This window comes from Tachypleus tridentatus, unplaced genomic scaffold (genome assembly GCF_004210375.1).
Source record: "Tachypleus tridentatus isolate NWPU-2018 unplaced genomic scaffold, ASM421037v1 Hic_cluster_2, whole genome shotgun sequence".
Lineage (NCBI taxonomy): Eukaryota > Metazoa > Arthropoda > Merostomata > Xiphosura > Limulidae > Tachypleus > Tachypleus tridentatus.
Genome location: NW_027467782.1, coordinates 33,894,249 through 33,916,353, shown reverse-complemented (window position 1 = coordinate 33,916,353; position 22,105 = coordinate 33,894,249). Strand labels below are relative to the sequence as shown.

Below are 22,105 nucleotides of genomic sequence, written 5' to 3'. Positions count from 1 at the left end.
ATATATTAGTATTGTTTCCTATATATTTCTTTACATTATCATTTTCTGTAATTCCCATTCCTTTTTATTTTTCTATTCTGTGAAACCTGTTTTAACATTTTTTAACTGTTGTCACTGCCATCTTTCATGTAATGTGCACATTCTTTTATGTACATCTAAACATGACAGGAATGCCTTCTGTTATTATTTACATAAATGACATCAACATCTGTACTTGTAATGTGCCCTACTAATCATTGCTCTTTATTATCCTAAATAAATAATAGTCAATCGAGTTAAGATATTTTATGTCACATTTATTGGGTTATATGTTGTACTGATAAAGATTTAAGCACTCATTCAGTTTTACATGTAAATAAACAGTCAAAGGATTGTTAGGCTAGTTTGGCCTGCTTGAAATGAATAGTGTATTTTGTTCAGTTTAAATTCTTGCTCTTGCTCAGTATGTTAGTTATTGATATTTCTTTTCCAAAAGTTTAGTGATGCATTTGAAAGCCACGCTGTGTAACATTGAATAGATTCAAAATAGTTATTGGTATCTGAATAGACCTATTCACCTAAAAGTTCCATCAGTCTATAGAAATACAGAGATAAAAGTTAGTTTTGTATATCACCTTTTGAGTATATGTATAAAGATTGGCGCTGCTTACTGTTAATAGGAAGATTTTGAATTTTTAATGAAACATTAAGTTATGAAGTACTTTATAAAAATGATAAACGTAGCATGAGATGGACTTAAAAATTGAAATAACTTTATTTTAACTAAACATTTTAGTAAACTGAAAACATTGAAGATCTACATGTTGCATTCTTTGGAAATAAGAAGCTTTATGGCTGTCAGGTATTTACAGTGTTAAAGAGTATAATGTGTGTGGTAGAAGGAACACTCTAAATGTCCCTCTGGTGTTAATATATATAATAAACAGTTTGTGTCATGCTTCTTTGTTTTAATAGTAATGGTCTACAATTTATATCATTGTTTTGTAACAAAACTACCAATTGATATTGTTAGGTCAACTATGGTATTTATGTTGTGAATGTTTAATATACATATTGGTTTGTTTTTTTTTCTTGTTAACTTTGGTGATAGAACAAAACAATTTAATTCAGAAAGTATATAGATTTAGAATTGATATTTTGTCTTTATTGAGCTTAGAGTAAGTTATTGCACAGTACATTTTTAAGCTTAATTATAAAACAAATAATACCCTAGGCTCACTTATTGCACCATGATAAGTTAGATAGCATTTTATTTATATTTTTTTCAGTTGTTTATTAACATTGAGGTATAGACAAAAGTAAGATAAAAATTACCAAGGGTTTCAGTGGAGTAGTGTTTCAACTAAGCCTTTGTTACAATAATGTTTTACACCCAATGCTTATATTTAGCCCATTAAATACACCTTCTGTTACTAATGTTAAGATCAGATGATAGCTAGTTGTGTCTAAGTGTGAATGTAAAGTACGTAATTCCCTCCAGTCTTACACTGTTAAATTATGGATAGCTAGCTGACTTCCGTTTAGTCTTACACTGTTAAATTAGGGATAGCTAGCTGACTTCCCTCCAGTCTTACACTGTTAAATTATGGATAGCTAGCTGACTTCCCTCCAGTCTTACACTGTTAAATTATGGATAGCTAGCTGACTTCCATCTAGTCTTACACTGTTAAATTAGGGATAGCTAGCTGACTTCCCTCCAGTCTTACACTGTTAAATTAGGGATAGCTAGCTGACTTCTGTCTAGTTTTACACTTCTAAATTGGGGATGGCTAATGCAGATAGCCCTCGTGTAGCATTGCATGAAATTCAAAAACAAACAAATAAATATAATTAAAGATGTATTAACTGTGGAAACTCCACTACGTAAAATAGTTACATATATTTTTCGATATCACATCTTCCAATTATTTTAGTTTAGTCACAGAGTCCATCAGTCTCCTTTCACTAAAACTGATTTCTTATTATTACTTTCTGACTTACGGTGTACAATTCCTTCTTCTTGTAATTTTGTTAGTTAATTTACATATAACAGTTTACTTTATTTTGGTGCACTGGAATTTTTCTTGTAGAATTTTTGTAGTTATATTTTCTTATAATTTCTAGATCTTTTCATGACATGGGACTGGGCAACCTACTTTCATGACTATGGACAAGAAAATAGTAAGTATTGAAGGGTAAACCCACAAGTTGCTGTAGTTCTGCTTGAAAAGTAAGTGGAACATAAAAGTAATCAAAGTTAATTTTAAATGTCACTCTATACTGCTTTATTATAAATTGTTAGTCTTTCCAATAATTATTATGCATGTTTTGATTTTTAAAAAAGGAAAATGAAAACATATAGCCACCTTAAAAGTTGTATGTTTAGTTACCTAGTCATATGTTGCCCTTAAGATACCTGATACTATTGATGTCTTACTTCAAGATGTGTCCTGCAAGATGTCAAGTTTCATTTTTTAAATTAAAAGTTAAGTCTTATTTAGTTTCTCAACTAGCCTTTAACAGGTGTAAATACAAATTTAGAAAGAATGAAGGTAAGATGATAAATAGTTGTAGACTCTGAATAAAGTAATGTTTTATTTTTTCTTTCTTTAATGTTAGTTTATTTTTAGTATTGGTTAAATTGTTTGATATATATATATATTTGTTTATGAGGATTATTTTGCATTGTTATCTTAAGGTATGTGTTTAGAACAAAACTAAACCTTCTAAGCAGCTGAATCTTGTGTTTGGGATTATAGCAAAAACTTTGCTTGCATTGAGGGTTCCATGACACCCTTCTGATCATCATTAGTATGGTGATATGTTAGATGTACATAATATTCATTACTCATTTAATTTTTATTTGAACTATGTAGGTATTTTGTTTTGATCAGAAGTTGGAAAAAGTTGTAGATTTTATTACCAAAAAGTTTCTCTCCATAGATGTTTTTTATCATTGTAATATATTAAACATAACCTGAGAATTCTCTGTATTAATACCATAATTATTAATGAATCAGTTTTAACTGTCTAGAGTTTAATAATAGTTGAATGTCTGTTGTGTAGTCAGTTAATCATACATGCATACAATTTGCACATATTCACAAGATGATAGGTTCCAATGCTTCAAATTAAATAAACATTCTGACATTTTCATCTCCACGTGTAATGTGAGAGTAATAAAACATTGAATACAAAGTAGATAAATATTATTAATATATTATTTTTCTAAGATAGATAGAAATAAAATCTTAAATTTATGGTATAATGTTTATAATTAAAATTCTATTTTACATTTTGAAGTTAATAATCATAAATGTGTTAGTTAATTTAGCCATAATTAGTTTCATTTAGTAGAAAACCACTTGAATTCAGAATGTTTGTTTATTCATATATTTAACAGTGCTTACCACAAATTTGCACAATTAATTGATACTTTCTTGCATATAAATACAATAGTTTTCCTCACCTTTTTTTATGATAACTAGGTGTCTAGGCTTTTTATAATGAAAGAACACCTCATATCTGTTAAAGCATGTCTTGTTAGTTGGCATAACTAAGAATATAGATACTTGTAGGAATATCATGAAGTATATATTTTGTATAGGTTGATCTGTAAGTAATTTTGAAAATTTTATATTTAAGGTTGTTCTATGTGTAAGCTTCTTTATAACAGAAGTTACATATGGTTTTAACTACCAGCTTTTAGTTATGAGATAAAATTCATGTTTTTTGTTTGTGTGTTGAAATATCCTTAAGTCATTCAATGAAAGTAATTTGTAGAAATATGTAAAGCATATAAGTGTTTGAGTCACAGTAATTATATGTTTAGTAGAAGTTACACTGTGCACAAAAGAAGCTTCTCTACCACAATAAAAATACAACTGTTCATGAGTAGTTTGTTGATCCTGATTCTAAAAATTGTTGAATATTACTGATCACCTCTAGTTTTTGAGCTATGTTAGGTTTATTCTAAATATTCTTATATATTATGAAAATAACACTCTGATAACTTTATTTATTTATTGAAAATTGCATTTAAGAATGTTCAAAAACAACATGTAATTATATACTGAAAATACACTTAAGCTATATTTAAAACTTTCATCATGGTATTATTTTTTATTTCTTTTTACAAAATACCTGACAGACTTGTTGTATCTTTTATGTATGTTTTTAGTTTCATGCTATAAGAATCAACAGTAATCTTCCATCATCACAGTATTCCACTGTCTTTCTTGATATTACTGTTCTATTATAGACATAACTTGAGGGAAGTGCTCACCAAGATTATTGCTCACTGCACCTAGATATTTGATAAGAAGCTTAATTAAAAATGTGAGAAGTGTAAATTTAGTGACATCTTGGACCCAGTTTTCCTCTAGTTCTCAGGGATATCATTAATCATCACAACATAGTTTTCATCTCTGTAAATTCCTAAGAAAACTTTAACAACCAGTTTGAGTGATTTCCTAGCAGTAAGTTCTTTCTGACTGAGTAGTGTTTCAAAATCACCATTCATCAGCACTTCCCAAATCTGTGGCCCAACAAAGATACCACCTTTTAGTTTTTACTTCACTAACTTTTTGAAACTTATAAGATAGATGGAGTGATGAAAGAAATATATCTTGATGATTCACTGAAAGTTGGAACTCAACTTTCTGTTTTCCTGGAACGTAATTCTCTCACTGGCCATTCCGTTTTTTTTAATTAATTTTATGATATTGGCTATCCCAGACAGACAAAAAGCTACAGTGTTTGGTTTACTCACTTTATGGACTTAGCAGTAGTGGATATTTGATTGCTTCAGGAATAAGCTGCATGTTCTACTGTGTTCACAGCATTAACAACAGGAACCAATGGCTTAGTGTTCCCATTATGTAAAAGCACAATTTTCACACTAACTTTAGATGAATGGGTAAAATGTTTTCTTTCTTGAGAGTATAATCAGTACTTGATTCTTCAATTAGTGCATCAACATTTGTACAGAAACACAAAGTATCTTGCATGCTGTAGTGAGAAGCAAGACTTTTATGATAAATTCCATTGCCGTAAATGAAAGTTCCCCATGCTGTTTCAGTATAAAACAAGTCACAAATCTGATCATTTAGTTCATCTTGTGTGATCAGATGAGGCAGTTTATGCTGAGATGCCACAGGGGTAAAATTATTAAATGAAGGAAGTAAAGATCATTCATTGTCTTTTTTGCAGTATAACTTCTATTTCCCACTTTGCTGCTGGATGTGACACAAGAAAATCATCCCCATGAGGTACTGGTTTCATCACAGATGCAATCTCTGGATATTTAGTGTATTGTTTAGTTTTGTCTGAATATCCAGAAATATTAATGCAAAAATAACAGTAAGTTAGATGATGTTTGGGCTCACACTGTATCATTGAAATTGTAAATGACACAATTGCTCTTCTTTTATTTAGCCACTGTGTGAAGCCAGATTTGGAAACTGTACAAGACAAATGTAGCATAAACTGTTTAGGTGGTTTTTTGGACTTTACTTGAAGTGAAAGTGATTATATCACAGGTATGATGTGAGGAAGATGGACTTTGTTTTGAGTGCGGGCAGAGCCAGACAAAGTAACCAACTGAGTGAGTGAGTGAAAAGCAGTTGAGAGAGAGGTGTATCACTCTGCCCATTTTAAGCTCAGTTGAGGGACTCCTCAAATATTCCTGTGCAGAAAAGGTGAACATGGGAATGAAGCAAAATTGGTGCAAGTCATTATAATTTTATCAAGAACAAGTAGCACATATAAACAATATATATGGAGTTTTACACCAATACAATACAGTTACTGTTTGAAGTTATCAAAAATTTATTCCTTTTGTTCATTAAACTTTCTATGTAAACTTAATTTCACAGTATAAACCTATTGAACTGAGCTGATTGTATGGTATTCCACATATTGTTGATAAAGTAGTGAGATACTACAGTATCTTAAAATCTAGAGGTGATGGACAAATTTTGATTACGTATCTGAAACCAAAACTAGTTAACTACCAAGAATCACTTGAGTTTTCTCTAGTAGCAAATGATTTGTTATGCAGTGTTACCTAAAACATTGTTTTGGGCAAATTTGTGTGTGTGCAGACTTGTAAAAGAGTTGATTGATTGATGAATTTGTGTTATAAAGATAAAAAGTTTGTTTGTTTTTTTTACTTTACAATGGTGTGTTTACACTTTATATTTTATAATGCATGTTTTTTGAACCAAAGTTTATTTATTTATGAAAAGTGTATAACTACCTTTCAAGTTGTTTTAGAAATAAAATTATTGATAAAAAATACAAGTTTCAAATAATGCAACATTTTTTAAAGGGTCTTATTTTTTTTTAGGTAGGTCTTGTTCAGTCTTGTGAATGAAAAGGATTTGTACAATTTTAATAATATAATTTACTAATTTTTTAAAATATTAATTTGACCTATCCATACTTTTAGTGTGAATTAATGTTCTTTACTCCCTTAAGGGTGAGAGAAGCAGACAAGAAGAAGTTGGTAGAAACTGCCCTAAAACAGCTCAGACAGTTAACATCAAACAGTGATTAGTATAATTGTACTTAATTCTTCCCTTTGTTACATATTTTGGTTTCCTATAATTACTGGCTTGATGGAAAGTATCCATTCAGTTTTTTGTGTGTTTAATGAATTAGTAAAATGTGACTGTTCAATGTCAAGAACATTGATATCAATTATTCTGAGAAGTGACTGAACCAGGCTTTCAGTTAACATTAATAAAATATAAAGATTCTTATCATGACCACAGTTTTGTTAAAAAATGGATAGTTCTAGCAGCAGAGCTTACCATATTAATATTTGCCTTACAAGGAAATTAGGCCGAGAAGTGCACTTTCTACTTATTTCTAACAAAATATATTGACCAGTTTTTAATTGTTTGGCTATATAGTTTTAAAATTTTGTGAGAGACAAAAACGTTTATAACACTAAATTATTAAAATTATTTGACCCATGTGTTGCTTTATTTCTCAGTTTTAAATCACTTTTTGTTTAGCCCATTTATTGTGTTATAGAATAGGGAAAGTGTGATTCTGAGGGAAGTTTGATATTATAATTAAATTGTAATCATAACACAAATAATAAAAAAAGACATTAAACACGGGTCAGTGTTGTCTGGCAGATTTTAGTGTATTAGTCTATTAATAATTATACCTTGAGTGAAATTATAAGTAAAATATTACAATATAAGACAAACACTGAAATATTTTCTAACATAAAAAAAATAAAATTCATAAGGTTTCTAACTGATTTAGAAATTTAGGGAAAAAAAAACTTCATTATAGTATGAATGTAGACATTTCAAGAAATCACTAGGTAAATTAACATGTTGCTATTGTGGTACATGTAATAGTTCTGTTCTAATTTTCCATTTGATTTAATAGCTAGCTCATAACTGTTTGGTCTCAAGGTAATATATAGATAGTAGAAAATTAACTTGAATCATCTTATAAACTGTTGTTGTGACACAACTGAATTCCTCGTGTTTTCTGAACATAACTTAACAACTAATTGTAAAGTTACATACAGATATTAGAATATAAACAAACCTTGTAGTATAATAAATAGCAGCTATGATAGATCTAAACTGTCTTCTTTATGATTCAACACACTGATATAGTTGTGTTAAGAGAGTCATCTGTATAAACAATATCTGTAAAGATATGTTTTCAAAACAAACACCAAGGGCCTTTATGAGATTTTTAGAATGGTACTTAATACAGTTTCTCAAGTGTGGTCCCAGTTATTACTGGAAGAAACATTTTCATGTGGATGCAAAGTAAAATTGCCAACCTGGTATGTGGTGAAGTAAAATGGTAAGCAGACAATACAGGAGAGAACAGTTAGTATTATGTACAATAATTTAGGTATAGTTGACTGGTATGCTGTAACATCATGAAGGGTGCTAAGAATACATTGTGTTATAATAATCCATAAATGGTAAAATGATTGTTACTATACCACAACTGCTGCAACCTAATGGCAGACACTAGAAAATCACAGTATTATGACAAGGGAATAAAAAATGGTTATGTGCTAATATGGTAATACTCTAATGTAGTGGGAGATGCTAAAAACAAACAAACAGTACTACAACCATGAAAAAGTGGCTAAATGATTGTCACTGTGCTGTACCTTGATGTTGCTATAAGGTGACTGTTTTGTGGTGCTAAATAATTTGACAAAGTTGTTTACCAAACTAATGCAGAAGAGCATATGATGTTACTACTATAGAATAATTCAGTTTATTTGTTACATATACAAAACAAATATGTCTGTAGTAATATTACACAGTAGTATAATTTGTTTGTCATTGTATAAACAGACTTTTCATCCTCTACTTACATCAGACACTTAGAGCTGGCAGCTGGTTTTTACTCAATATTAAACATATTTACGAGCTGCGTATCTGAAAGCCAGTGTTCAGTTTATTTTGAAATAAATCTCACATCTCATGCTTGTAAGAAATGTTTGGTAGGATAGTCTACAAATGGGAAAAGAACTTTTAAAGATTCTTAAAAAATGGGAATAATGTTTGACATGTTTCTCTAATAATTTGACACTGAAAGAAGTTAGTTGTGCTTAACTTTTATGAAACATTTAAAGTTGTGCATTTTACTTGTCATATAAGTATGCTACTGGTTGAATTGTAATTGACTAATTAGATAAAATAATTATTAGCTATGTTGTAAAGTGCATTTTCAGCTCATAATGAATGATACATCATCAGGTTATTATGGTGGTATAGTTTTCAACAGTTTTTGTACTTTACATTAAATAAACCCCACTATTTGGTAGATGGTGTAGTTAAATACTTTTCCTTTGCAAAGAGGTTTTAGTGGAATAGTCCATTGCAGTTAATAATAAGGTAATATAATTTACATTGTTTGTATGAATAATACATACTTCATGAAAAATATGTTAAGATCCATTTTTTTTCATAATTACAATCATTAAGTGTTGCTTTTTTTTAATATCATTCATGCTTTTTCATTTATAAATTTGACTGCTCATGGGAGAGATGTAATTAAACATTAAGGGTTTTTTTTTGTCTCTAGCACTATACTGTTTCTGCTTCTGTTTGTTTAATTTGTTTGTTATATGAAATACCAATTTTGAAGATCCCAAACTTGTAGATGTTTACAGCATTGGAACTACTAGTAAACATTTGTTAATGAAGAAGAATTTTTGTAACATTACTCCTGTTACTGATTGTAAACAGAAGACTTAGTACTCCCTGATTTACATATTAATTTATGTTAGTACAAGTATAGTACTATATCATGTTGTTGTTTTTTTAATTCATGGAATACCTATTGTGAATCATATTAGATACTCAAGAGATTCAGACAAATGAAAAAGGTACAGAGCAATATAAAATTCTCACAAAAGATAGCCATGTTTAGATAGTGAGTAAAAACTTTTCATGTTTTGTTTTTGTTATTTGTTGGGAAAAAAAGTCAGAGTGGCCTTTTAACTAATATAAAACAATTTGTTAATGATAGTGCAAGTTCCCTTGCACAGGCCTTCAACAGTTACAGAGATTAGTGATAAGGGTTAACATTTTCTGTGACCATTAGTTGTCTTAAGGGTTCAAAATATTTGTAAGCTAATAACCATCATGAAGGGTGGAAACTTCTGTAAGGTATCAGCCTCTGTGTTTCTTAAATGTTTTCACAAAAACTCTTAGTTGTTTACAATCCATTTTGTCAGGTTGGACTTCAATGGTCACATCATGATTCAAACTGCTTACTCTTGAATGTTCAACATTTAGTTGTTTCTTGTCCCAGCCTTTTGTATTACTTTGTTTTGACCATAGGCAATTTTTTTTCAGAATAGTATGTTACTGTGGACATGAATAATTAGTGTAAATATGTGTATATTGCTTTGATGTTTTGAACTATGAAGTGCTTCTTTATGCTTAGTTTTACACTTCTGGAAACAGCTAAAACCATTTAACTCAATTGGGATTTTAACACTAGTTAAAAGGTTATAAAATTTGATAATATTGTCATGCTTTTGCTTTTGTGTAAATGATAAAAATTGATCAGAGAAACTAACTTTAAGACATAATATTTATAAGTAGACTTCAAATAAAACAAGTCAGAACTATTTTTGTGTGTGTGTGTGTTTGGAAAATATTTTATTAATCATTATAAACTTATAACTGCTACAAAGAAACTGTATAACATATTTATTTTTCTGGTTGTGTTAGATGTTGATATTTTTCAGTTTGAAGAAATCAAGTTTTGTGGAATGTTTTTTGTTCAGTAACTGAGAAAGATATTTATCTGTGTTGTACATTGTATGTTTTTTTTGTTTGTGGGTTACATTTGTTTTCCACAAAATAGTTTATTGTAACTTATCTGTTTATACCTTTGTTGCTGAGTTTTTGGGAGATAGTTTTCAAGTGCCTTTTGTGTGCAAACCAAACAATTTCCATAAAATCAGTTTATAAGTTTTTGGTAAATTTATCCTATTTAATAACACCATTTTTTTGCTTGAGTTGTATATAGAGCAATATTTACATGTTTATGTACACAGTATATTTATTACTTGTTTTGGTTTCTGAAAATATTGGATGGATGAATGGATAGAATACATTAAAAGTTAATTGTATACTTAGTGTCGTTTTGTTAGCTGGTGTTAATTTTAATGTTTTAAACAGTAATTTGTATGTATTTACGAGTACTATATTATATGAAACTATGTTGTTTTATCCAATAACAAACAAGCATACTTCAATGAGATGTTGGTTGTTGTTTTTTAAGTTAAGAAATAATAATACAGTTGTTAACAGAATGACTAGTACATAGTTTCCAAAATGTTTTTTGTAGATTGTTTTTATTATAGGATGTGTGTGACTTACAGATATTGCTGTATGGTCACAGTTCTTTGTAGTAACATTTACTATGCAACTCTAGATACATATACTTCTCCCTCAAGTACTTTTATCAGACATCATTTCATTTGTAGGTCATAAAAACGTGATGAATATAATCTACAGCCTTTGTTACTGTTTGTTTTTAACAACTAAAATAAGAAGACAATTTTTATGACACAATATCAAGATGTTCCTCTCATTTGATACTTCTGCTTATAATGATGTAAAATTATTTTTATGGAAGTAAACATCACAACTTTATTCAACATACATTATTATTGTGGCATTATATTTTATTTCATAACATTCAGTTTGAGATGTTTTAAGGATAGTTTGGTACAGCTGTAGCAATGTATCCTTGTCTGATAAATTTTTTAGTGTTCCTCTTTCTTTTGTTCATGCAATCATATGTCCTAATGTGATATTAAGTACAGTGGTTGTGAAGGAAAAAGAAAATTTACTGAATTTTTAACATGATACAGGATATTTGAATATTTTGAGTTATTTGCTTGAATCATTTCATAATGTTCATTATGAAGAATGAGGATTTAACAATCTGGATTAAACAGAAGTTTATTTATACATTGCTATTTATCTTCAGTTAAGACATTTTTACATTTTTCTGTTAGAGATTCCATCTTTTGATTTCCCATCCTATGTTATAATCCTTGTACAAATTTTACAACCCTAGTCATTCCCATTTGGTGATCACGTTTGTATGTATATCTTCCCCCTTAAATAGCTGATTGGCAAATAGCAAGATTTTGCCCCAGCTGTTATTATCTTTGAAGAAAGTTCACTGAATAAAGTAAATTAACATTTTTCCAGGGATATTTTTAGCATGATACAGCCATGTTCTCAAAGCTCTCTTTACCTTCAATTGTAAATTCAAGAAGGTTTACTGTTAGTAATAGGGATAACACAAGATGAGTCTGTAAAAATATTTTATATATCAGTTTTTTTACTTCCAATAAAAAATTTCATTACAAGAAAACGAGGACAGTTTCACACTATTAACTCATCATCTCTTTTGTATGCCTTTTTTCAAGGAGCTTCCATTAATAAAAAATTAACTTCTCATACTGAACCTGTAGCTTAAGGTAGGCATGTTGCTCTCTTTATAATCATGAGGTCCTGTGTAAGTAAGTAGTAACACAAAAAGTAATTTAGAATGTATAAGAGTGATATTCAAATGCAAGTAATAAAGTAATACCACCCTAACCAACAATGGAATTACAAGAGAATGATTGTCACATGCATTTAAAAAAATTAATGTTATGTGGTAGTTAGTCTTTGGAAATTCTTAAAACTGTTTAACACCTTAAAACTTCCCCTTGTGGAGACTGCCAAATAAAACTGATGGTCCAAAGATTTTGAGATGCTTGTTAAAATGTTTTGGGATATTTGTAATCAGTGTGATATAATGGTCAGGGTCGTGTAATTCTGTGATAAAATACTTAAGTCCTGTCTATTGACTTGAAGATCCCTTGCATATTTGGTCTGGCATGGCCAGGTGGTTAAGGCACTCAACTCATAACACGAGAGTCGCGGGTTTGAATCCCCGTCACACCAAACATGCTCACCCTTTCAGTCATGAGGTTGTTATAATGTGAGACTCAATCCCACTATTTGTTGGTAAAATAGAAGCCCGAGAGTTGGCAGTGGGTGGTGATGACTAGCTGCCTTCTATCTAGTCTTGCACTGCTAAATTAGGACTGCTACTTCAGATGGCCTTCACGTAACTTTGCACAAAATTCAAAACAAACACACAATTTATGCATATTTACTCTTATTTAAAGGAACTTTGTAACTTTGGACAGTGACATACTGGAAAAAAAAAACCTGTTTTGTTTATTGCTAGTAAATTTTGTTATTTTCGTGCCATTGAAAAATAATTTTGTTTCTTTCTTCTTCTTTGTTTATTTTTCAGAGGTTTCTAAAGAAAATCAAGGAACGATCTTTGTCGCTGAGTGTCTAGGAGAAGAAAACAAAGTAGTACTAGTCAGGAAGATTCAGAATTAAGTGAAGGTGTAGTACTAGTCAGGAAGATTCAGAATTAAGTGAAGGTGTTAAAATTTGTTTATTTTAATTTAACTATTACATGAAATAAAAGTAGATAACTACCAGTTCTGTAGTGCCTCGCTGGTACAGCAGTAACTCTACAGATTTACAATGTTAAAATTAGTGATTCAATTCCCCTCGGTGGACTCAGCAGATAGCCCAATGTGGCTTTGCTATGAGAAAACACACACGCCAGTTCAATTAGTAAAAGGTAAAAGATTTTACCCAATATAGTTATCATAGAAAACTCTAATTCAACATTTTCTACCTCAAAATACTTTAGAATTGGTTATTTTTTCATTTTGTAACATTTTTTTGATAAAAATTGGAATGAAAATTTAAAAAATGTAAACTTGTTTGCATACAGCTTTGAGGGGAATCTCTTGTAAATGGTGCGACTTTAAATTATTTTCAAATTTTCATTCCATCCCAAAACATTGGTTTATAGATAAATAAACTATCATACTTTAAATACATAATTAAACATTTTATGTTTCTTTCCTTATTTTTATTATTACAGTTTTTCAATTCCACCCTTTTATAATGTCACAGCATGTAGTCTGAACTACAATGAAGAAAAGCATAAAGAATATAGCTACAAATAAGGTTTGAATGCCATTAGATGGAGCATATTATAAACTGTTTCCATCAGTGTGAAGCAAGTAAAATATTTAAGCAGAGGTCCTTAGAGATGAACAGAGGAATCTTGTGAAAAGTTTAGTAAACATAAAACTAAACTAGAGATCTGATACTTTTATTTTTAGTTTCTTTAGGTGTGTTTCTCATTGTTAAAAGGTGTTTTTTGTATTAAATTATATCTGTTTGAAAGCTATGAAAAGTTTCTCTTACGACCAGACATTAGTTAAATTTAGAGGGTAGTGAAGGTAACACCAATATATTATTTTGATTCAAATCCTTATTTATTTTGTTAGGTTTATTGTATGTAAATAACACAAGTAAAATAACTTGATGAAACTTACATGAATAGATGGCAACTGCCTGTTGGAGAAAAACAAGTGTAGATGATAACATTTGGAAAGTCTTCCACCTCTCGTCTTCAAGTGGAAGACTTCAAAATTTCATCCTCTACACTTGTGATTTTACAGCAGTTATCGTCCATTGAACTAAGTTTCATCACAAACACTCTGTTTAAACAAACAATCAAAGAATAGTAAAACAACGTGTTATTTTGTGAAGATAGATTGGTCAAGTCTAAGAATATGGTTAGCAAACATATTTTTAACTACTCTGACCATTTTGGTGGTGATACCTTTGTTAAAGTTCATGATGGTAGGTTATGAATAAATCTTTGTAACAGAAAGAGCCAGAAAATTTGAAAAGTATTAATTACTGAAGAAGGTATATAACAAATCTCAATAAAAAATGTATTTATTTTCATTATGATTGAATATTCATATCTTTTATCAGGCTTGCAAAACTGTGTCAATAAAGCACCAACTATCTGTACAAATGTAGCTGTTCTGTTTTCACAGTTTTCAGAAAATATTTACAGGGTCATCACTGTGACCAGTTGTACTTGGGCACAGTTTATAATTTGTCAAATTAGCTCTTCTGAGTCATTAGGTTTAAATGTTTGTACTTTAGCACAGATGTGACACCATTTAAGAACTTTCATGAAATTGTATTTTGTAAACATGAAAATGTAATTATATAAAGCTGTAGGTTTAAATTTGGGTATTTGTCTGTAGTTTGCACTGAATACTATAAAAGTGATTTGGAAGTCAAGATAATGAAATTTCATATCCAGAAGTACTTAAAATATTATAATTGTAAATTATTCATAGTGAAATGGTAAAACACCCTTTATGTTAAAAATGTAAAACTGTGACAGTTATGCTGTACAACATAGTGATTAAATGCTAACAAAGCTTTGTGGAAACTTAACGATAACCACGATGTCACATTACATTTCCCAGATAAATATTCTTCAAGATTTTAATACATTTCACCATTTCAACTTGTGACTGGTTAGATATCTCACAATAATGTTAATATGATATTTTTATTTTAAAAAAATTTCAGGATTGGTAATTTTCAATTTTGTTTGTATAAAATACATCTTTACTATAAAAATATTGTCTGGTCATTAGTAACTTTAGTGACACAGATTTTATCGTATCATTATTATTTATCTCGGATGCATTGCATGGTATTTTTAAATATTGTAAGTATATATTTTAAAGTGTCTAACAGATTGTATTATTTCTGTATAAAATTGTTCAATATTATTACGTTCTTTATGACAGAGACTTTTTTACTTTGAAAATAATTTATGTTTTGCAATAGATTATGTCAAACAACCTCATGTTGGATTAAAGTTATTAATGGTATTTATCAAGTTTTGGACTTCATCATAAGGATGACCAGAACAGTTTAAAATAGTTCCAATTTATCTTCTTGATTTTTATGACTTCTAATAGATCAGATATTATTATTTCTTTGTTTTTTCTTGTCACATTTTTGAGGTTTATTTCAGTAATAACTTTATATTTTTCATTTATATCTTTGTTATGGATATTTAAATATAAAACTTTGTAATTTCTCAAATGTGTGTCAAAATTCTTTATCATGTAAATTAGGGTTTCCCAGAATGGTTGATATTGATCCCCTTGGTTTGGTGAGACTGTAAAGGGGTGAATAAGGACTTAAGTGTTGATAGGAGGACAGAAATAACTCCTGTGCTAAAGTTGTCCTATGCATCTAACTGCTGTATGACTCTCCAAGTTTGTATGTTGTTAAAACTGCAATTAGTCATGTAAATGGTTGGACTTCTGAAGAGACAGAGAAATAGGTGTAATGTTAGAAACTTCAGGGACTTGAGACTCAAACTCTGAACCCTACAGTCCGATATTCATCAGGCAACTTTTAGAGAAAACCTCATTCTTTTTTCACATTTTATGTTTCCTAATGATTGCATCATAAAAGTTGATTATATTTTGAAGTTTCACTTCTAATTTATGTTCTATGAATTTGAGAATCAGTGACTGCTTTATAAATTTCTAAAGGGGTCAGCATCTCAAAAGGCTTTAGGAAATCCTGATATTATTTTGATATATTTAGGTGTATGATATACGACGTACTTGTGCTGTTTATGACCTCTAAGTTCTTATCATTCATGTTCTATGTAAAGTATAAAATCAGTGGCCTTTTTTAATCATTTCAAACCAGTTCATGTGTTTGGTCGAATAAACGTACGACAAAAAATTTGTCATTATCAATTGCTAACTAATTTCTGTGTGTTATGAAAACAATGATTCAGGTGATTCTGAGTCAGACTTAGAAGAACAGCAGTGACACAGCTAGTTGCACCAGTGGTAGTATAACTGAGCATGGAGTCGAAGAAGAAGAGTTGAGTGACTACGGTGAGCACAGTGGACTTAGTGTTGAGAGTGTCACGAGCACTGCTGTTGACTGCAATGGAGGACTAGAAGAAAATTTGACTAGTAATAAGGCAGTTCTGCAAAATGGACTTGATTGTATTAGCATTAAAAGTAAAAATTTTGTTACACAGTGTTATTTTATGCTCAGATTGATAAAAATAAGTGTCTGGTATTTCAGTTTTAAACATTTTTGTTTTGTATAATATTTTAATATGATGAATGTTTTTGTCAGTCTTTGGATATAGTCAACAGCAAAATATCTTTTTGAGTAATATCATCTTAAATATAGGTCTCTAGTGGAACAGGAATTGACACCCTCAGTGGTTGAAGTCATTAAAATCATCAACCAAGAAGGACTTTTGCCAGGTATCAAAGTTGTTGCTGATTGGCTAATCATCAATAGTGACATTATTGTAACTTATGGAGAGGTGATTAAAGCTGTTACTTTGTTTAAATTCTGGTATATTTATGTTAAATTGTAATTTTTTCTGGAGTGTTATTATCTTACTACAAGTTATTTTAAACTGTGGTCTTCATATATGATATCACTATTTTTGCTTTAAATAACCAATTTGTTCTAGCATTTGATTTATATAAATATGTATGACTAATTGCTATTTGATCATTTGATATCGTATGGTAATTTTTATATGGAATCAAACTTTTGATATGCACTGCTGGCCAAAACCTTAAAGCCAGTGAACATGAACAAATATGCATTTTGCATTGTTAGACTCAACCACTTATTTGAGTCGAGCTTCGAAAGATGAAAATAAGAAAAGGGAAAATAAAAATAAAAAACTTTTTAGCATTTAATAGGGAAAATGTGAACACTATGAAATTAGCCTAAATACTAGCTGGTCAAAAGTTTAAGACCATACAGAAACGAAGCATTAATCGGTAAACACGTAATGAAATTTAGTCATTTGTGTTCAAGCATTAGCGTTGTCAACATCTCCCACTGACATCTCCTGTGTTACAATGGATAAAAACATGGCAAAGGCTAAAAAGCTGACAGAGTTTGAACTTGGCAGAATTGTTGAGCTGCAAAAGCAAGGTCTCTCTTAATGTTGCAAATTTCTTAAAAGACCCTGAAAGATATGGAATGAGAATTTCAAGTGGTTGGGCCAAGAAAATTTCACCGGTGTTGAGCAGTGTTGATGCAGAATGTAGATCAAGAACAATAAGATGGCATCTGTGAGAGAAAGGCTTTGAAAACTGTAAACATCTTCAAAGGCCATGTCTCCTTCCACACCATGAAACAGCTCAGTTAAACTTTGCTGAGAAGCACCAAACATGGGACCTAGAAAAGTGGAAGAAGGTTTTGTTCTCTGATGAGAAAAAATTTAACCTGGATGGTCCAAGTGGCTTCAAACGTTACTAGCACGATAAGGATATCCTGGGGTACTTTCTCCTTCCAGTATTATACAGGGGCATCAAACAGCAGCTGGTTACATTGGCATGTTGGAGAGAGCATCCTTATTGACTGAAGGCCCTTACTTTTGTGAAAATGACTGGATCTTTCACAAGAATAATGCTGCAATCCACAATGCCCACAGCACAAAGAACTGTTTCATGGCGAATAACGTGATTCTTTTGGACCATCCAGCGTGTTTGCTTAAACTGAGCCCCGTTGAAAATGTTTGGGGGTGGATAGCAAGGTCTTTGATGTGAAAGAATTAGCAAAAGTATAATATTACTACATATATATAGACAGATAGACCAATACCTGGTAGTTGTTGTGAACTTACTGGACTGCTTTAAGTTGCTGTTAGTTTAATGCTTGGTATTTTCCGATGCTAGTCCTCCAATTGTTCAAGGTTTTGTCTGGAATGGACCAGAATGGAAACAAACACAGCCTTTGCCAGAGGACTTTACCCTACGTGGGCTAGCCCCACTTGAGAATTTTCACCTTCAGTTGGAATTTGATACATCCTATGGACTTAGTTCGAAAGAAGAAGTTAGTAATTGTTGATTTAAGTCAAATTAAATTATGTGATTTATTTGCTTACACATAATAATAAAAACTCTGAATATGCAAAAGAAGTAATCTAGTAAAAGAAGAAAACTATCACATTTTGACATAATAACCTTCTACAATATAAATATTTATCTCTGCTTAGTTTTTTTTTGTTGTAGTTATTTGGAATTTTTTTAAAAGAAGTTCTATATGTGGAATTCTGACTAACCAGTTGTTATTTCATCTAGAAACAGTTGGATATGTAGCTTTTTTTGTATTACATGGTTGATCTTTATATTATAAATAATTATATTACTGTGTAGTAAATTAAAACTTTATTGGATGATAAAACTTAAGTTTTTGTACAAATAATTTAGTGCACTTACCCCTGTCACAACTCACATTTCATCCTTCCATAACTTAGAAATAACAACGTACTTTTGTTCAGGCAAATGTTTCAACATTTTTCTGCAGATGTTCTTCAGGTAAGTAGCTTAAGTGGGATGTGTGGAAGGCTGTAAGCTTACAACTAACCCTGTAAAAGTGATATATTACAACAGTCTCTCTGTAATAACTTATAGTTGTTTGGCTCTGTTTCTTTGTTGTTGTTTTCCTGAATTACACGTTGTACTCAAGTTTAGTGATTGCATAAAGGCTTCTACAAGTCATTATATGCTAGTGGTTTATGTCTATTTAATTTGTGTAACGAGAGTGATGTAAGATTGTGGGATATAACACTGGAACATTCATTGTAACTGAACAATGTCATATATATGTTGTTACTGCCTTCATTCTGTGTAAACATAGTTACTTTTGTTACTTCAGTATCCAAACTTTTGTCATGAGAACACTGAAACTGGCCAGTTTAGATAAAATGCTTGTGTTTAATTTTTTTTTTGCTCTCCAGCTTTCATTAGTTCTCTTAACTTTTTTACAATCATTTTGTGTGTTGTAATAATTAATGTTTATTTACCTGTTAGATATCAGTGGATATGTATTCTGGAATATCATATTATACTACTAATATGTAGACTTTTTGAGGGAAAAAAAAAGTTTATAAATTAATGTACACAATATTAATGAGATTGTTCAAAAGTGTTAAGTTGAATTTTGTGTTAAACTAGATTTGATTTTTTCACACAAGTGTATGAACTAAAATGCATACATAAACATTTGTTTTTTTGCTTGTGGTGTTACTAGGTTTTTCTCTGCATACAGTGTCTTCACAATTTTGGCCAGTTATTAGCTAGGCTCCCAAAGACAGGAGTCAATTTTAACTCTGAAAAAGAATGCTTTACTGCAAGTAACACAGAAAAAGGTTTCAGTGGAGCTGTAAGTACTGAGGCTGTAAGTTTATAACAATCTAAATGTTATTGTGTTATTGACTAGTTACTGGTGTACATCTCTAAATGTTATTGTGTTATTGACTAGTTACTGGTGTACATCTCTAAATGTTATTGTGTTATTGACTAGTTACTGGTGTCCATCTCTAAATGTTATTGTGTTATTGATTAGTTACTGGTGTCCATCTCTAAATGTTATTGTGTTATTGACTAGTTACTGGTGTCCATCTTTAAATGTTATTGTGTTATTGACTAGTTACTGGTGTCCATCTCTAAATGTTATTGTGTTATTGACTAGTTACTGGTGTCCATCTCTAAATGTTATTGTGTTATTGACTAGTTACTGGTGTCCATCTCTTTTTCATAACTGTTTCTTTGTACACTTCTCTTTTGTTCTTTTTTTCTGTTTCTGTTATAAGCATTAATGATAAACCAAAAATTTGAATTTGATGCCGACTGAAGAAATGTGTAAATATTATGATAAGACAGTTAAAGAGTAAGTGAATATTTGTTTGAAACTTCCTGATGAAACCATAAACAACAGAAGAGTTTTGGAGAAAGAAAACTAACACTGGAAGTTTTTGTCTGACTTGTATGCACCATTATTCCAAAAACTGAATTGTGAATTTTTTATTAACTTTAGAGAAGTATTGAATTAATTTCATACTTCTGTTTTATGTCATTACACAAGAAGAAACCTTGCACTAATTACTGAATGATATATATATATATAAATGTGTGTGTGTGTATAGTTTCTAGGCAAAGATGAGACTTGTTTAGTTTAGTGCCTGGGTTTTAACAAGCAGAATAAATTACTTTGTTTTTATTTAACCTGTTAAATTTTATTCAGGTTTTTGTTGTTTTCAAGAGTATTTTTTAGTGTTAATCTTTTGAATTAATTATATTTCTCAGGGAGTTGAGCAACCTGTAGGTCAAAGAAAACAGATGATGTGGAACATGGCTCATCTGTGGTTGAAGGTAGGAATGTTGTGAAAAATATATTGTCATGACTCTATAGTATTATTACAAATATAAATATATGTTTACTGTCTTATGTTGTATAAAGCATATCAGTTTATGATGTCAATTTATTTTTTATATATTTTTTGTTCTTGTTTGCAAATTCTACTTGACTAATATTTTAATGTTAGTGAATTTTCCTTTAGTATACAAATTTTTTAAATGATGAAACATATCAGTAATATTTTTTTGATTCATATGTCTAATATTTCACTGATATGGGTATGTGGATCTAGGCTGAAGTGAATGATTTGGAATCTAAAGTGAAAGGAGGAGGATTTCCCCAACTTTCCCCTTATCTGGTTCCTGACATTAGCTCCTTCTGTCAACATTTGGCATTGTCAAAGCAGCTGAGATTATCCAAGAGATTTGTTATTGTTGTGCCATCTGTTGGTAAGTACATTCAGTAGCACAGTTTACTTCTACTATTAGTTTTTGCTTCATAATTAATAAATAAAACTGAAGGTTATAGATACTCTTGTTGAGTCAAGTTACTCAGCACAATATGAAAGTCAAACATAGAAAATTGTGTTATTCCCTTCTTACTCAGAGAGGTTGTTCCACTATAATTACTTTTAGAACCTTCTAAATGTGTATTGAAAGTTTTTAATACAAATTTGTATTTCATCTGCTATTTTCTCAATTTTTAACACTATATGGGTGCTGTCTGTTTGACTGGCCTTCTAACCAACACAACAAAACATATCTTAATTATCCTTTCCTTCTTTTTAGGATGAATGCAGATTTCAGCAGAAAATTACAATTATTTATCCTAAATGGCAACAAGCTAGTAACAGTGTACTTCTGTTTTTAATTTTGTTGTTTTGTTTCTCTTTTATTCATGCTTCATTATAATCTATAGTAACAAAGTGCAGGGATTTTATTTTAAAAACAATTAGGATACGTCACCTATCATCTAACAACATATATTCTTTGTGCATTCCTCAAGGCAACAAAATTCCCATTTACCTTTTTTTTTTAATCTAACCTATTAAATTTTTAATTTGTACATTTTAGGACTTTTTGGTTAAAGTTTACACATCTATAAAAAAAAAATAACATGTTAAAGAAAAAAATTCTTGATCTTTTTGATCTTGGAAGCTGATCTTCATCGAACCTAAGTTGGTTGTCCCAAAAATAATTGTATAATTTTCAAATACTCATTTTGGAAATAAAGTTCAAAGAGTAAACCAGAATTACTCATACTTATCTTTCTTTCTAACTTACCTACTTATGAAAAGGTTTAAAACATTTCATTACCTAGTGGAATACTGATATCCTTTTACTAAAATGAAACAAAGACATTACAGTCACGTAGGTCATAGAATGGCTTTTTTATTGGTCATAAATATGTAATGTTAACAAGAAAGCATGAGTAAATAAATAATTTAGAAAGAGATCAGACATTCTTATTTTAATTTCTGGCCTGTT

General features: G+C 30.1%; 2 protein-coding genes across 13 annotated transcripts in view; both read left to right on the top strand.

Moving 5' to 3' along the window:
- The window catches only part of LOC143243104 (serine/threonine-protein kinase atr-like), a 67,787-nt gene extending 60,552 nt beyond the window's left edge, over positions 1 to 7,235 (top strand). The window contains exons 11-13 of one of the 4 annotated variants that reach the window (XM_076486850.1): positions 2,104 to 2,160; positions 5,520 to 5,678; positions 6,460 to 7,235. The gene's annotated coding sequence lies outside the window, so the exon portion shown is untranslated. Of the gene's footprint in view, positions 1 to 2,103; positions 2,210 to 5,190; positions 5,250 to 5,519; positions 5,679 to 6,459 lie in introns of all 4 variants that reach the window. The other 3 variants (XM_076486849.1, XM_076486846.1, XM_076486848.1) reach the window with 3 other exon arrangements.
- A 3,439-nt stretch (positions 7,236 to 10,674) lies between these two features.
- LOC143243103 (nonsense-mediated mRNA decay factor SMG5-like) overlaps positions 10,675 to 22,105 on the top strand; it is a 30,037-nt gene continuing 18,606 nt past the window's right edge. For 6 of the 9 annotated variants that reach the window (XM_076486842.1, XM_076486839.1, XM_076486843.1 and 3 more), the window contains exons 1-4: positions 16,231 to 16,462; positions 19,512 to 19,658; positions 20,567 to 20,632; positions 20,911 to 21,067. In XM_076486842.1, coding sequence (XP_076342957.1) covers positions 16,436 to 16,462; positions 19,512 to 19,658; positions 20,567 to 20,632; positions 20,911 to 21,067 — 397 coding nt within the window. In that variant the 5' untranslated portion in view covers positions 16,231 to 16,435. Of the gene's footprint in view, positions 12,918 to 16,230; positions 16,463 to 19,511; positions 19,659 to 20,566; positions 20,633 to 20,910; positions 21,068 to 22,105 lie in introns of those variants that run through there. The other 3 variants (XM_076486844.1, XM_076486840.1, XM_076486836.1) reach the window with 2 other exon arrangements.